General features: G+C 37.4%; 1 protein-coding gene and 1 long non-coding RNA gene across 2 annotated transcripts in view; one reads left to right on the forward strand and one right to left on the reverse strand.

The window, feature by feature from the left end:
- Positions 1-816: 816 nt before the first annotated feature.
- On the forward strand, positions 817-4,263 carry LOC146435329 (uncharacterized). Its single transcript, XR_014853200.1, has 2 exons — positions 817-3,540; positions 3,711-4,263. It is a non-coding gene; the product is annotated as an uncharacterized LOC146435329 (long non-coding RNA).
- Positions 4,264-13,637: 9,374 nt separating this feature from the next.
- Positions 13,638-16,918, reverse strand: part of HECTD2 (HECT domain E3 ubiquitin protein ligase 2) — a 33,758-nt gene continuing 30,477 nt past the window's right edge. Inside the window, exon 21 of the mRNA XM_085065253.1 lies at positions 13,638-16,185. Coding sequence (XP_084921379.1) covers positions 16,065-16,185 — 121 coding nt within the window. The 3' untranslated portion in view covers positions 13,638-16,064. The remainder of the gene's footprint in view (positions 16,186-16,918) is intronic.

Below are 16,918 nucleotides of genomic sequence, written 5' to 3' on the forward strand. Positions count from 1 at the left end.
CCAGAGCCAGACTGTGTGTATCCAATATGTCTTGTCTGCTCCCCATGCCCCGCAGGGCTGAATCTGGGTACCAGCTGCTGCCTGCTCTGCATCACACAAAAGCCCTCATTCAGAGCCAGGTGCTCTGCACAAAAGCTCTTTCCAGATCTCTGGAGCTTCAGGCTAATTCCTTCATCACAAAACCCCTTTATTTTCCATCAACTCACTTGCACTTGCTCTACAAGGTGTATGACCATCTGTGAGAAGAAAAAAGGAACAGGAAAAAAAAAAATCAAAAGAAACCTAAAAACTGTAATTACTTCATGGAAAAATCTCACAGAATACAAAAAAAAAAGCCTGAATTTTATAGAAAGAGCCCCACAAAAATTATAATGAGAAATCTACAGAATGTTGTCAAGAATTACTACTTGTTCTTTTCATCTAGACCTGTATTCCTTCAGCAAGCCTGAAAAGTCCACTTATAAAGCAATATATTATCATTTGGACCTCACATAAAGATTTCCAGAGAAATTATTTCTTCTGCAAATCACCAATTTAATATTTGAATGAGAGTTCACCTTTAACATTCATTATTATTGTTCTAAATGAACAGTTTTATGAAACATTCTTTCGTTACCTTGCAAATGCACTTCAGTGAAGTACTGCGAGACAGGAAAGATAATTACTTTTGTATTTTTAGATGGTTGCCTATTAAACACACCTGTAATGGGAATGCACATTGCCATCTAAGTTCCCACAAACATATTTATGCCTCATAGCAGGAAATGAGTTAGATTCAGAGCTAGATTTGTATCTTTGTTCACAGAATGCCAGCTGTAATAGAAGTATTAGAGACATTAGTAACCAATTGTCAGTCCCAATGTACCAGGGGATGTAACAGCCTACTATTCCTAGGTGGGAATTTAATAGCCTGCTAGGTTGACATAACCACAGAGAGAGCCTAGCTGCTAGAAAGAAGGACTTTGTCACCTCAGTGGTTCACAAGAGACTCATCTCCCAGAGAAGCCAGACACACTAAATGCATCAGAGTCTGAGTTTAAAATATGATATAATTTGGCAAATTGTATTATCCAGACTTATCATGCATGTATCAGCTTTGAATTTAATCTCGACATTAGCTGACTATTCCCCAGAGATGTACCTTGCCAAGAAGATGCACTTTCATTACTTTCCTATTTGATTTTTATAATACCAATACTGAGGCAAGCTTGAAAAAGCAGAACAGTCCTTAAATCCCCATCTGGTTTTGGCAGAAAGTTTGTGGAGGTTGGAAAAGGGCTTAGGAAAGAATAATTTACTGACAGATACATAGTTTTCAGATCAGATTTAGCAAGATGACCAGCCTTAGGGAAACAGGACAGGCCTTGCTACTGAAATCCTTGCACAGTTATTGCTATATCCATGACCTGACAATTTGCAGGAGATGCTTCCCTTTGCCACTGGCTGTTCAAGATGCTGATGCTCTGTCCTCAGCAGTAAAACTACTACCAGAGAGGTGAGCAGGCTCCTTCCATACACTGTGGCTCACATGGCAGATGAACCATTTCCATCTGGTACTTGGGATTTTTTTGTTTTTGTTTTTCTCTTTATTTATTTCCTCCGGCACCTGACAGATGAGTTGGCTTTTGTAATCTTCTGGACCCTGTGATCACTCATTGTCTTACTGAACTGGTAACAACACAGGACTTGGGAATGCACAGGGGAAGAAAAGGGTACTTCACCTTGTTGCCATTTTCATTTGTCTGTTCATTCTCAGAAATCTGACTACAGCAGAAAGAAGTGTGTGAGCCCTGGGGAGTGGACTCAGTCAAATGCACTTTGCTCATGGAAGCTCAGAGGCAGTTGCTGTCACTGACAAGGGCTAATGCAAACCTAAATTCACAAAGTCAGAAATTTTAGGTAAAAAGAACATAAACTCTGGGTTTTTTTTCCACATCATTCCCAATCTCTTTGCAAGCTGCTGTGCTAAGCTTTAAAAGAAGTGTCTGCAATGAGACATGACAGTAAGACTATTGGAAAGGTGCCTCAAGAATAGTCTGAAATGGCACTTTTGCTTGCCTGAAGCATGCCTGTGATTGCCAAGTCAGGCTAACACACCACTCCCAGAGCCTTGTTTCTGAGAGGGCAGGCTGATAGCCTTGGCACAAGAGGTTGCTCCTTCAAATCCAGTCCAGCTCACAAACAGGCTTTGGCTCCATCCAAAGCAGCCATGGTGGGTCGCGTCAGTCCCCTCCCCTGTGGATTGTTACCAGAAGACTTGAAAAAGCACAAATAAGGGAAGTTATCTCTTTCTCAAAATTGGCAATTTCACACTTGAATGAGAGAGAGTTCAACTTTAACAAAGTTAAATTAAATAAAGGTAAATTAAATTACTGTTCTAATTGAATAGTTTTATGAAACTGTGGGACTGGGACTCAAGGCACAGCCCTCTGCCAGGAAAAAGCTCCTGCTGATGAACCAGACCACTGGCAGGGCAAGAGCCCATAAACCCAGCTTTAGAGTGAGTGCCAGACACCAGGCTACTCTACTATAAGTAGCCTGGTGTCCATAATGCACAAACCCCAGAATTAAATGGAAGACCTACTGTGCTTCAAGAATGCATGATTATATTTAAAAGGTAGAGGTAATTAGGTGGTGAATTAAAATTAGATAAAGAAAACATTAAACAATGGTTAAAAAATTTCTAGTGCAAGACTGGGTATGTTTCTGTAGATGAAATACTTTCAGGGCTTTTTAAGAGCAGATTTTTTTTTTAAATATCCTAAACTGTCAACACTTTTGAGCAAACACTCCACCACATTAAAGTGAGGATTTATATGGAGATAAAGCCTTTGGGGGCAGATTTTTGCCTAGTGTGAACTTGCACTGGATGGAGGATGGCTCCGCTTGTTTGGAGAGATGTTTTTCTGCTAATGCTCTGAATCACAGCTTTTGGTGCTGACAATATACATGACTTGAGCAAGCTCTCCACAGGAACTCCATGCCAACCTATCAACAGCATTTCTTGCCTTGGACAGAGTCAAAGTTCTTCAACAAATTTAGGGGATAACTGGTAAACACCTCATCTCCTATTGAAACAGACAGGAAAAAAGAGCAATAGATCAAGTGATTAGTGGACAAAACCCCAACTATTTCAGAATAAATAAAAAACCCAGTTAGACTGGAAACAGTAGTCTTTTTCGTTGCTGTCTTGGAAGTATTTCCAAAATAGGATTTTGTTGAAGTCAAAGGTGATGAGTTATACAAGCCCCTGTTGAGACACCAATACAAACACATACCTGCAGAAACTGCCAAGGGTAAACATTCTGGACAATGATTTACTTTCTTCATTCAGCCACATCATTCCAAACTAAACATTCAAAAGTGGCCAACAGTTTTGGAAGAGACTGTTTGCAAGGAAGGCACTGCCTGCAGATCAGTGTCTGCACCTCCTGCAGCAGCCTCATCCTCAGGGCAACTGCACAGCAGAGTCCTGTAAGAGAATGATCAAACTCACCTCAGACACAATTTCATCTGGAGCCAGGGGAGTTATATTGCAATGTGAGTAGGCACAGTTAAGCCCAAACACAGAACTGGAACAGCTAATTTATGGTACTATTAATTCTTAACTGAATAGGATGCATGTAAAAAATGTTTAAATATATGCTGCATAAATACCCATGGGAAACAGACCACAAAGTACTCATGCTGTTTTTCTTTTTCCTCCACAGCATATTCAGAAGCACAGTGTTCCTGCAGCTGATTACAGTCCCTCCCTTGGACTGGAGAGTTATAGGACCATTTCAATCTATTTTCCTTGTCTTGAGAAAAGTCAGTTATTAAAAATGAGAAGTTCCTTGAAAAATATGCATAATATTTGGAGCAATAGTTCTTCAAGGCAGGGGGGAAAACCTACAGGAACGCTATTTACCTGAAAACAAACACCTCCTCAATTAAAACAAAGTATTTGTGTTTCAAGGGTATTACAAGAAGTAATTTAATAATAAGGCAATTTAGGAATATAGAGAGGGGATAATAACTTCATGTGGTTTTGGTGTGCTCTGTGCTTTGTATACAAACATTCACAAAACATCCAAGTTTGATAAAGGGGAAAAATTGTTTTAAAATATTCAGATATGCTTTTTCACTGTACAGGTTGCGATTCTATGCACAAAGTTATGATTTTCATAAATAAGGAAAAACGATGAAGTTGTTAAGTTTGGGGAACATGTTTTGTAAATCACTGAGTATATAAATAGTTGTATTAAAGTCTTTGCCAATCAAGTTGTCAAACCGAAATTTCTACAGTCAAAACCTGAGTTCTGTATTTGACAGCATTTTTACAAGTTGGCAAGAATGGGATTCATCCAAAGCCTTCTGAAATCAGTGAGCATTTTCATGGGCCTGAATAAGTATTTTAGCAGGATATGCTCCATAACGGAAATGACACAGCATTCTCAACACCTAACTCTGCAAAACTGCTTGAAGCTTTATATTCAAAACAGATTATTTCCAGCTTAGAATTATTCAGCATATTAAAAATTCACAGTCTCATTGAAGTTCCAAATGCATATTTTTCAGTACAGCATTTTTCAAAACTTTCTATATTTAATTTACTTTTAGGAACAAAACCCAGCTAATGAGTAGAACAGAGAAGCAAAAGTCATTAAATCCAGGTTGGGTTCAAACCTAAACATGCTTTTGTGCAAAATAGTCTATTCTTCAGTGATGAAAATAGTTTCAAAGTGCCATAGGCATGCTCTTCTCCAGCACTTGAAATACAAAGGTTTTTCTACTAACAAAATCTGCAAAAAACAATTAAACTTATTTCTTCAATTATCTGCAATCCAGTAGAGAGTTTTGCAGACAAAATGGCCTAGAAAGCATTCATAAGTTTTCACTGGTTGGTATGGATCCTGCAAATGCCCACTAAAAAATTATATTTACAAATCTCTCCATACATTACAGAAGTGGAAACTTAAGGATGCCTTAAATCTCACTTGTTCACACAGAATTACTATCCAGTGTGGGATGTGGACTGGAGTATTAAAAGTAACAGTAAGAATCGGTGCTAAGGTCTCTTTCTCTCACACAAGAAAATACACACATGCAAATAAACTGGCATGAGGAGATAACCCCCACACCTGATGTGAAGGGAAGTGAGTGTGGGAACCCAGAGATTCCCTGCCTGCTCCACTTAGTGGCCATTGAGCTCAAAGCTTCACCCAACACCAGTGCTCCCCAGAGAGGAGGCAGCTAATACAGAGAATAGAATCCTTTCAGTGCTTCAGAGTCCAGGCCAGACCTTGTTCAAAGGTTTATGAATGTTTGAAGGCTAAATGCAGCCCAAAGAACGCAGCACTGATATTAGGATAAAACATGTAATTTTCAGAGATCGATAATAAAAAAAGAAGTTAGTGCTCTGTAATAACTGGACAATTTTCCATGATGGCTCTCACAGTATTCTCTGTATTTTCAGCTAAGGAGGTATTTCTGGCTCATTGTTTTTGCACATTGCTGAGGAAAATTGCACACTGAGACGTGAAGAAGAATGGTAATTTAGTTGCTGGACTTGCCACACTTCCCAGAATGCTTTCCCACTCTCACCCTCTTTTGTCCGTGATTCACACCTGCCTTGTCAGTAGGAAGGAGGGTTTCAGGCATGACTCCTGAGCATGATTAATATTTTGGTTTAGCTACCAAACTGTAAGATTTACAGAAAACAAAGATTGCTATCAAGTAATGCAATCATAGAAGGGCTTGTGTTGAAAATCACCTTAAAAAATCCTCTAATTCCAGCCCCCCTGCCATGGGCAGGGACACCTTCCACTAGACCAGGTTATCCATAGCCCCATTTAGCCCAGTCTTGGACATATCCAGGGACTGGGAGTCCACAACCTCTCCAGGCATCCTGTTTCAGTGCCTCACCACCTTCAGAGTAAAGAATTTCTCACCAATATCTAATTTAACCTCCCCTCCTTCAGCTTAAGGCTGTTTCCTCTTGTCCTATCACTTCATATCCTAGTCAAAGATCCCTCTCCAGCTCCCTTGCAGGCCCTTTGGGTACTGGAAGGTGATGGGAAGTCTTTGTGGAGACTTCTCCAGGCTGAACAGCCACGACTCTCTCTTCATAGGAGAGATTCTCCAGACTTGAGATCAACTTGATGGCCTGGCTCTGGACTCGCTCCAACAAAGTCCTTCTTCTGTTTGGAGCCTCAGACCTGGACAAAGTACTCCAGGTGGGGTCCCAAGATAAATCAAAATAAATTGCAGTGAGAGCTATTTGATTTTCCTGGGGTGAGTAAGCAGAAGGCCATGTTTCCCACTGAAGCTGAAATGAAGGTTTTATTCCACTTGGAGATGTTAGACAAGAGCAACAACAGAAGTTAAAAGCTCATGCAGCACTCATGATGGTGAGAGAACTCTCTCCTCTCTGAGTGACTCAGTGTGCTCACCTGGAGGAGAAGAGGACGGAGCCTCCCTCTGCCTGATGCAAATCAGATTTAGGAACTCAAGGGTTATGGACAACAAAACTTCAAATGCTGCCCTCAGAAGGCTAGAATGCCAATTGTCCCCCTCACTGGTAAATGTTCTGATCACCTGGGTGTTGAATAGGACAGATGGAAAAGCATGACACCTTCCTCACTTTGTAAATCAAATATTTCTCCCCACAAAACTAATCAGCTGAAATTAGCCATTAAATTTTATCAGCAATTCTGGATCAAACAAAATGGTCTGGTATGGTCTCAAGGCACAAGGGGCAATTACTAAAGGTTTGATAGCTGCAAGTATGCAAAAGCCTATAGCTGCATTGTATGGATGCTCTATTTATAAAATTTAATTTCTGATGTATATTGTACAAATATCTGTACTTATCTTACTGCAAAAATCAGATACCTTTGCTACAAAAGTAAGTCACGGGTTAAAAGTGTACTTACAGTACTGGCTAGATGTAACACAGAAGGTCAGGAGTAGTTAAAAAGTAGAACATTGCCCTAGAGTTACCTCGGTTTTTAATTTCCTTCAGTCATAGCCAGCCTGTGCTCTGCTTATGGGCAGTCTGGAAACCCCACCAGTAAAACCACTGAAACAAAACAAATCCAAAACCCCTGCCCTTTAGAACACAAAAATGAAAAATCTTTTTTCTTTATATGCAAGTTGCCAATGTGTGGTTCAGTATTTTCTGTGATTCTCTCTTCACATTCGGCCTATGCTAAAATAGTGAGGGAGATGGGCAAGGCTGGTACCCGGTTTTACAAGTTATAATGGACATATGCCTATGTTAAGATAATATGAGACTATTTAACTGCTTTGGACTAGTAATATTCAATAATTGTGATGAAGCTCTGATCTTAACAATAAATTTCCACATTCTTTTAATATCTTGTTTATATTCTTTTTATATATCTTTGTTATTACCAATAAAAAGCTCTAAGATAGTGTTTGGTGCAGATGTTTTACCTCTTAATCTGCAATAATTGAAACAAATGAAGCAATTATATCAATGTTGTACATTTCCAAAACTGCCTTGATTAAAAAAAAACTCAAGAAAAAACACCAACCACCTGGCTGACAACTTGGTAGTAGTACCTGATCCATCCAAAACACAAGCATCTCCTGCTTCTTGGTTTTCTGCTTTGACCATTGAGCTGAAAAGACACTGGGGTTCAAACAAGTGAAGCAATCACAGAGATACCTACATGCACTTGATGAGGGAAGAATGCTAATGGCAGAAATTTAGTGCATCAGGGTTCATTTATGATGTTTGTAGGACAGCTCTACGGCCACATTCTACAAAGCATTAGCAATGGAAACCTAATAAAGGCAGAGAGATTGTGTTTTTTCTTTTCTTCATAATTATTTTCTTCAAGATAAATGATTAGTGTTTGACCTACTGATCCAATCAATTTGGTAACAAGCCCACATTTCAACTATATTTGCTCCCGTGTGCTTATTGATTTCTAGCAAAACCTGTTTGAAAAAAACTGAGATATCATGAACAGAATACAGAGCCAAGACACCCAGGGAGCTTCAGCTGGGATCTAGCCTTCACTGACTGACGCAAACAAGTGGTAATGGCTTCAAACTGAAAAACTGGGAAGCATTCAGAGCTGAAGGGGAGGGCTGCAGCTGGCTTGCTGCACTGCCAAGCCCTGCTGCAGCCTCTGTGCTGGCTCAGCAAACAAGATCTGCCACCAGCATGGATCAGGCTGGCTTAAAAATAGGTCCCTCTAAAGACTTGAGATGGATACTGTTAACTCTTCATCTTTCTACATATTGAAAAGGTCAGGATTTCATATGGTCCAAGGCAAACCTTGGCTTTTCTCTCATCTCCTAACTGGGGCTCGATTGCTCAATGTAAATCCAAATTCTGACAATCAGAACATGTGAAACTCATCACTAATAGAAATTAGGTAAGCATGGGCTATGATAAGATCAGTAGGGAAAAAAGCAAACATCCCCAAGGTAATTCAAATAATAAGCTCGTGGCAACAAAAAGGAAGAGCAGACTGAGTTACAAGGACTGATCTAAAGTTTGCACTGTTATCCCTCAGGGATTTTTGTCCCGGGTTATCTTCAATATGTAGCCTCTGTGTAGCTCCTCAAAAATGAGAGAAGCAGCACTGCAATTCTCTCCACTTCCCATTGCCACAACCTTGAACCATTGTTTTTAATTAGCCTCTCTTTTTTTTTTTTAGGAGGCAGAGACACATTTACAAGTTGCACCCTAGAGACAGAAGTCATTATCCTTTTGCAGCAACTTTATCTATGTATTCTTCCCCAATATTAGAATCACTTTGATTTATCAAAACGTGCTGCAAAAAAAGGATTGACATTGCATGTAGCTAAGATAAGGACTGACAAGAGAGATAGCCAAATAATTCATCACTGTAAGTGACAATTCAGTTACTCCTAAGTTACCCTGTGTCTTGAGAAAATACAGAATAAAACCTGGTATCTAGTGAAGAAAAAAAAACCCAAAAACCCTAGAATAAAATGCCACAACTAGCCAAAGGGGTTATTTTCTAATCTAGGGAAATTCAAAGTGAAAGCTTCTATTTCTTTATCATTCTACAATTCTGCTGTATTATGAATGACAGTAGATCTTTAAAATGGTGAAAGGCAGCAGAAATATACAAGGAATGCAGATTGTTGCTATAAGTAATGACAGGAGAAATTAATCAAGGATTGGTTGTGCTGCATGAAAGCAGCAATTTCATCTTCCCAGTACACCTACAAGTAGAAAATGCTAACTGAATGTATGATTAAGCATAGCAGCCATGCTTATGTCATATATCATTAATAAGCCCTACTAATAAAGCCAGCAACAAATAAACTGAGAAGAAATTCAAGGGCAAAAGATAAACTGAGAATACCTTTGCACCATAAAATACAAAAGCCTTGATCCATAAAGGTGCCCTGAAGACAGGGAAGAGAATCTCAGAAAGGTAATTTTTCTTTTGAACAATGATGTGAAAAATGATTCAAGTAATTACACCTTCCGATTCCCAGCTGCAGTGCACCCACTGCAAACAGTTACAAATGAACTCCACACACAACTGCAGCTACCACATGTGGATGAGAAGCAAAGAGATAAACAAATTCCAACACTATCACTTTCACATAAAAACTTACTCCTAACACATGTTTTGGTTATTTGCCTACAGCAGACTACACAAAGGGCCAGGGAATGAGTAACAGAAGACACAGCTGTTGATGTTGCCTCAACAGCTTTGTTTATAGGATGATGTTTAACTTTCAAAATCACATATAGGAAAATAAAACAGTCATCTAAACTAAATTTATTGAGATTTTAGTTTTGCACCTGAGACTTCTTGGCCAACATTATAGACTGTTGAAGAAACTGACTTCCCTTTTTGAAATCAAGAAGTAATGGGTATTTAACTCTCAGTGTAAGAAATACATTAAAACATCCCCTGTAAGGATGTGAAACCCATCACCAGCAGAAACTGGGCCAGCATGGGCTAGGAGATGATCAATAGCATGAAAGCAAACATACCCCTAGTAATTCAAACACTGCTTGGTTGTAATACCCCTTGAGATTTCAGCCCCTATCTGGCAACTAACAAAGCAATGTAAACAATTATTAACTCAAAATCCTTTCCACATATTTGCAGTAACTTCCAGTAGTAAAGGCTACTGGAATAAAGTTTTCACCTTCCAGAATGTGCCATTTGACGTAACAGTTTAATGCTTTTCAACCAATGTGCAGTAATATGATATTGAATAGATGCTGAATCCTAAAGCAAAACCACACAAAGCAAAATTCAACAATCTTGTTTATATGCAACAGGAACAAATATCTGTTATTATTTTAAAACATTCAGTTTGAATGAATACCAGCTGCTTTCAGTGCTTTTCTTTCATGGTCAAAACTGCCAGAAAAGTTAGAATTTCAAAAGAAAAGTGATGAAGAACACTTTATTGATATCAGTACAATTAGACAATGCAATAAGCACTATACAGTGGTGCATGTAGGAAAATATAACACTTTAATCAAATTTTAGCTTTATCTAACATGGTTATTGAATTAAAGAAAATAATTTCAGTTCTTAAACTCACTAAGATATTGTACACTAGAAAAATTAAACCTCATCTGCTAAGGAAATAAAATTATCTTTCTCCAACTAAAAAACAATTTCATCAAAATGCTCTGAAAGAAAGTACATTTTTTCTCTTGTGCTATTGTGCTCCTCTCTATTTTACACAGGCCACATTTATCTGTTATGATGGATTACCTTTTCCATTATTATTGTTTAAGAATTAATATTATGTATTTAATATCACAAAACATGTCTTGTCATGGTGTTTCAAAATCTGAGCAGGATACATCTTGGAATCCAGAAAGATTTGGGGAAAGATCCCTCTTTAAAATAGATGAGCAAGATGACAAAATCAAGGCCAACTATTAAAACCCCCAAACATTACATATGCTGCCACCACAGTCTTTGGAAACCAGGAGCATGAGGTTGCATAAATTCACCAGAAGACAAACAAAACCAAGACCTACATGTTTGAGTTTAAACCACATGGTTTTCAAAAATGACTTAGTGCTTTAGCTACTTATACCCAGCTGGATTGATTTTCCAGAGGACAAAGCACAGTTCTTGACTTCCACAGTATTGCTACTGACACAAAACAAACAGCAAAAGAAATTAATGTTCTAGGTCTCTGCTAGAGTGGAGACTGAATTGAGTAAACTCACCTATTGATAAGATGGTTTGAATTAAATATACACAGTTACAAATGGTTCTGTGCTGGTAATGCCAGTGGAGGCTGGAATGTTATTATCCATAGTATGGCAGCAGCCAGAGATCCTGGTGTAAAGATAACTAACCACTCTGTGGGAACAGATGCATCTCTCCAGGTTAATAAGAAATTGTGCTATAAAGTTAAAGCAGCAAATAAACAAGAAGCCCCTAAATTAAACCTGAACATCATATATCTACAGAATCTAGGACAACTCTCATGGGAAGAAAACACTGCATCAAAAAGTAAAAGTCTATTCCTCACTCACTACAAGTACCAAATCATTAAATTGATGCCAAAAAGAAAAATGGTAAATGAAGTTTGCTGGAGTAGAACATAAAACACACAAGATACTCACTGATATATCCTATTACTATGCATATAGGTATTACACTCAACTCTAGTACTGCAGAAGAGTCCACAACTGAACTTATTTTGCCCAACTTATGTGAACTTCTCTCACCCTTCCAGAGCCTAATGAGCAACTACTTCACCAGATCATCAGAAAAAATCTCTCCATCTTCCTTGACCTGTTGTATTTTAAATAAAACCATTGGGGTTTAAAGAATTCAGTAAGAATTTAATTAACAATTTGAAAGTTGCAGATCACTGGGGGCCCACTTTTGCTCATTAATTTAACAACAAAACCTACCTCACTATTAATTAGAACATTTCTAACACAAGTGAAACAGCTGTGGCAGACCAGGCTATTATTATTTTCTTATACTCTGAATACTGAAATGTGCAAGGAACTTCAGCAACACATACACCTGTACACACCCTGAAGAAAAAAAAATTGAATGAAAAATTACTTGACCCAAATGAACAAATTTATTGGAAGATAACTAGGTGCTCTAGAAGGAAAAAACACATGATTGTCTGACAGCCAGGACATGAAAACAGAGGCTTTGAGGGACCTTTCAGATATTTTAATTTTTTTCAAGAATATTAAATACCATAGCTATGAAGAATAACAATGGGTATAGAATTTGCTTGTGGAGCAAGTCAACCAGTACCAGCACCAACTAAGGAATCTCATCACTTTTGCCCAAAACACCAAAAGGAAATACAGAATTTCAATTTTAAGCCCCAGCACCAGCCATCTGATCACCAGGTGAAACAGGAGAAGGCAAGCTAGGCTTTCTAACCTCTTTACAAGTATCAGTCTTGAGGCTATTGACTGGTCAGAGAGCAGTAATAATCAATCTCCTCTTTTTGAGGTTAAGTAGAGCTTTTCATTGGTCCCAAAAACACATTAGGAAACTCTTCAAGGAAAGAGAACAAACTTTCAAAACCCAGCACTAGATCAAGAAAGCTGCTTCTCCTTTCTCCATATTGTTTGCTAAAAGCCAATTTATATTTGCTGACTTTGCAAATCCAAAGGGATTTGTGATATACATTTGTAAGATACAACTTTTTTCTTCATTATGTGCACTTACAGTATCTACTGTTAGTTAAAGGAAAGTCTGACCTCTAATTAAATTGTTTCAATCTTCATCTTTGCTGCCATCTGTAGGTAACTTGAGTGGTACAAAGAAGACAAGAAGGAAGTTTGGTTCTGGTCAGGTAACAGACCAGGACCTGTGTGCATGAGAGAGCACAATATTCTTGTTACCTGTCCCTCCTGATTTTAATGTCCAAATTAGGCAGCAAAATATAAAACATCCAACAGCTTGCGGCTTTGTTTCTCCTTGCGCCTTCAACTAATCTTGCAACTGAGGCAGTAAAAAAAAAAAAAAAAAAGAAAATTAAGTTAGAATCACAAAATCATAGGTTTGGATTGGAGGGACCCTAAAGATCAGGTAGTTCCAACCCCTCTGCCATGGGCACGGATGTCATTCCCTAGATCAGGCTCCTCAGGGCTCCATCCAGCCTGGCTTTGAACACTTCCAGGGATGGGGCATCCACAGCTTCTGTGGACAATGTGTTCCACTGCTTCACCATCTTCTGAATAAAGGACTTCTTCCCAACATCTCCTCTAGTCCTGCCCTCGTTCAGTTTAAAACCATTTCCCCTTGTCCTGTCACTATCTACCCATATAAAAAGTCCCTCTCCCTCCTTTTCATAAGCCCCCTTAAGGTACCAGAAGGCTGCAATGAGATGTCCCTGAAGCCTTCTCTTCTCCACGTGGAACAACCCCAGGTTTTGGATCCATGATGAGGATCCAAGCTATTTTACACCATTATTACACCATGGTATGTACCAGAACACCTGTAATAATGACTATAAAGTCTTGGTCTATGTCTCGTTGCTGAAACTTAGTTTCTTTTCAGTGAGCTATGCAATGCTTTAGCAGAAATGTTACAGTAAAGAAAAATTTTCAAAAGAGAAAAAATTTTCAAAAGATAAACCGATTTTGGAAATCTGAAATTATACAAGTGAGGTCATCAGTTGAAATATTTGATTTAATGACTGGACAATTTTAATACATAAAAATAGATACTTAGTAATGATCAACTTTATACAAACCAGATTTTGTTTGTACGGTACAAAACAATTATGGAGATAAAAAAAGATTTGCTGGGTTACAGGGCAAGACAAAAGAACAACAAAACATCATTGAATAAAAGTTTTAAAATTATCAGAGTCTTATTTCATAAATACAGTGCAGTGCTTTCATTTAACAAATACAAAATTTACTATTTAATTTATTAACATCAGGAAATATATAAAATGTCTTTGAATGACAATCTTATTTAAAAACTGATGCAAATACAATAGCCTTTTTAGAATTCTGAGGTAATATTACACATTATCTCAAAAAAAGCTCCAATAAATAAAACTAAACAGAGGGCAAAGTGCAATTCAGTGAAAATGAGAAAAGATAAAGCTTTTATTTTAACAATAATAGATAAATAGTTATTAAAGTGGGCTTAAGCCTTAAAAAAATATTTTGGCTAGTTTGCCATGTTTTCAGATAAACTGTATAGCTATATATTCATATGCCAACCTTTCACGAATCCAATTCCACAGAGAAAGGAAAGGAGAGAGGTGTTTCCAGATTTCTTACCTACATCCATATTCAGCTGTTAGAAATTTAACATTGTTTGCAGCTATCTAGTTCATTCAGTGCAACAGTGAAAGCTTAATTTATTTCTTAACATCTGAAATCCTGCAAGTTAAAATTTATTCTAAAATCTCCGTTTGAGAGATACAATGTAAAAATGCAGAATTTTTCAGCACTGCTTTTTACACTCTTCATGCTAACCTCGTTTAGTTCCAGGTACAGTGAACGGAAATTTTATTACTGGTTTCAAGGACAGCACAATAACTACAGTGCCAAATATTCTGAAATATCCTAATATTCATCTCTGCCTTAATAAAACAATAAAATCAGCAGTAACTTTTCTAGGAGAAAGAAAAAAATAAAATTTACACTTAGCTATTGAAGAATATCCACAACAGCTTTGAAAGAATTAATTAGACAGATGAGTTTATCATTTGTAAATCTGTTGATTGTATGTAAATAGTACAGAGAGAGAAAAGAAGACTACTATAGTATTTGAGTACAGACACTACAAGATATTTATGCATCCATGCCCCAGCAGAAGTCAATGGGGAAAGCTGACAAATTAGATGCCAAAGTGTCTCAGATGATCTGGGCCTTATTCAGCTGAAAGAAAAATCTACAGAACACACAGTAGCTATTCATATTTAAAAATACTATACTGCATGCTGATAATTTTTTTCCATTTAATGAATAAAACCCAGACGTACAATTACTTCAATATTTTAGAACCATTTCTTCCCCAGCTGCTAATTTACTAACCCAGAGCAGACATACCAAGAGTTCTTTTCATGTAGTTTGTGCAATGAAAAACACTAAACATTGTTTTTAAATGCTGGTCTCCAAGTTAATGAAAGTTGCAACATTCTTCTGAACTGTTATTGTATTCACTTTTGTAAGAGCTTATTTAAGACTTTCAACAAAGTTGCTGCAAAAAATGATAGCATGATACACTATTTCAGTTTTCCACGCATTGTGGCTATAATTCTCTTCCTAAAGCATTTCACCAGATGTGGAATTTATTTTAAGTATCTAGTTTTGTTTACTATAATGCTACAGTAGATCTGGCTAGCTTGCTGTAAAGAATGGAAATACAAGTTCCTTAATACCTATAGCTTGAACTTGGATCCCCTCAAGCTGAAAAAATACCTTTTAACACTCTTGTACAGTCAAGTGTAAAAGCTGAATATACAGCATCTAAAACCTCTTATTCATAAAAAATATTTTTTAGCAGTAAATGGCACTATCAAAACCCTATTTCTTCACAGGCAGTTATTTACATACCTCTTAGACAGCTGGTTTCACTGCGAAGTAAAACCAGAATAATAAAACTACATACATTTTATAAAGACTAAAATTCCCATTTGCCTTTGTGAAGAAAATAGCTACATGCTGATGTTATATTTTTTTCTATTATTAATGTTAATTGAAAACAATATACCACTGGGATTAAGTAATAGAGAAATAGTCAGTATATTATCTCCCAGTGGGATACCTTGATGTAAAGGAATTACGATTAATGATAAAGTGCTATTAAGAAAAATCTAAATCTTGGGAATTGTCTTAGTTGGGTTTCATTTATCAAACAGAGGAGCTTTTTGTACAAAGAAATCTACTTTCTGTGACAAAGCAAGCAGGAAATGTATTGCCATTCAGGAAAAAACACACACTTCATATTTAATTAAAAAAATTATCGAAATGACATAAAACCGGCACAGTATCAAGAGACATAACAATGAAAAGCTTAAAGGCACAATCAGAAGAGAGTGAATGCTACATAAAGATGCTGTTCTTGGAGTATTTAATCTTATTCTAATCCAAACCCCTCTGCATTTGAAATTCCAATGATCAACTTCTGTTTCAGTTCCTTCTTGTTCTTATAAGGAGGGAGACAAAGCTGGTTGAAGCAGGTATGGGCCACAGGTAACCTAAAATAATTTTAAAAATACAAGACAAAACACACTTAATAATAATGCAATAGAACCAGAACACCACCAATTGCTTATACATTTTGAGTTAAACATTTCTTAAATAAGAAATCCTGTAAAATGAACATTTATCCTAATTTTGTAGGTTCAAGTTCTGTTGAATGTGAGCAAAATCATTGCTGGTCATAAGTGCCTCAAATGAACTTGTTTGCCTGCAACTCCCTCCCCCATCTTTATTTTTTTTCAAGTTGGAAACATCTCCTTCCAGATTTTGGAAATTACGGGTACCACATGACTTCTCTAAACACAAAATCTGGATATAGTCAGAATCCACAACACAGAACAGAAAGTTGGGTCCTGCAGTAGATACAGACACACCTAAGAAGAACCACAGTTATGTATCAGTGAGGATACAGAACTCAAGGTTCAGCCTGGTAAAATACATCCTTACAGACCTCAGTGGGGAGCTCTGAAGTACTGACTGAAATGCTGGAAAAACAACAGTTCACAGATTCCAGTCTCAGCTATACCAACACTTGCAGTTCCAAGTTTCTTCTGAGACAGAGTCTGAAAATATGTATTGCAGAAACAGCTAAGGAATGCCTGACTGAAGCACTGGAAATTTGGTTTCTCACTAGAATGGTTTAATTTGATGAGCCACAAGTAATAAAAAGCTACAGGAACTTCTTGCCCTTTGAACTCTGAAGAGACAAGCAGGACAGACCTGAGGATA

This window comes from Lichenostomus cassidix, chromosome 6 (assembly GCF_008360975.1).
Source record: "Lichenostomus cassidix isolate B80296 chromosome 6, HeHo_3.0, whole genome shotgun sequence".
NCBI lineage: Eukaryota > Metazoa > Chordata > Aves > Passeriformes > Meliphagidae > Lichenostomus > Lichenostomus cassidix.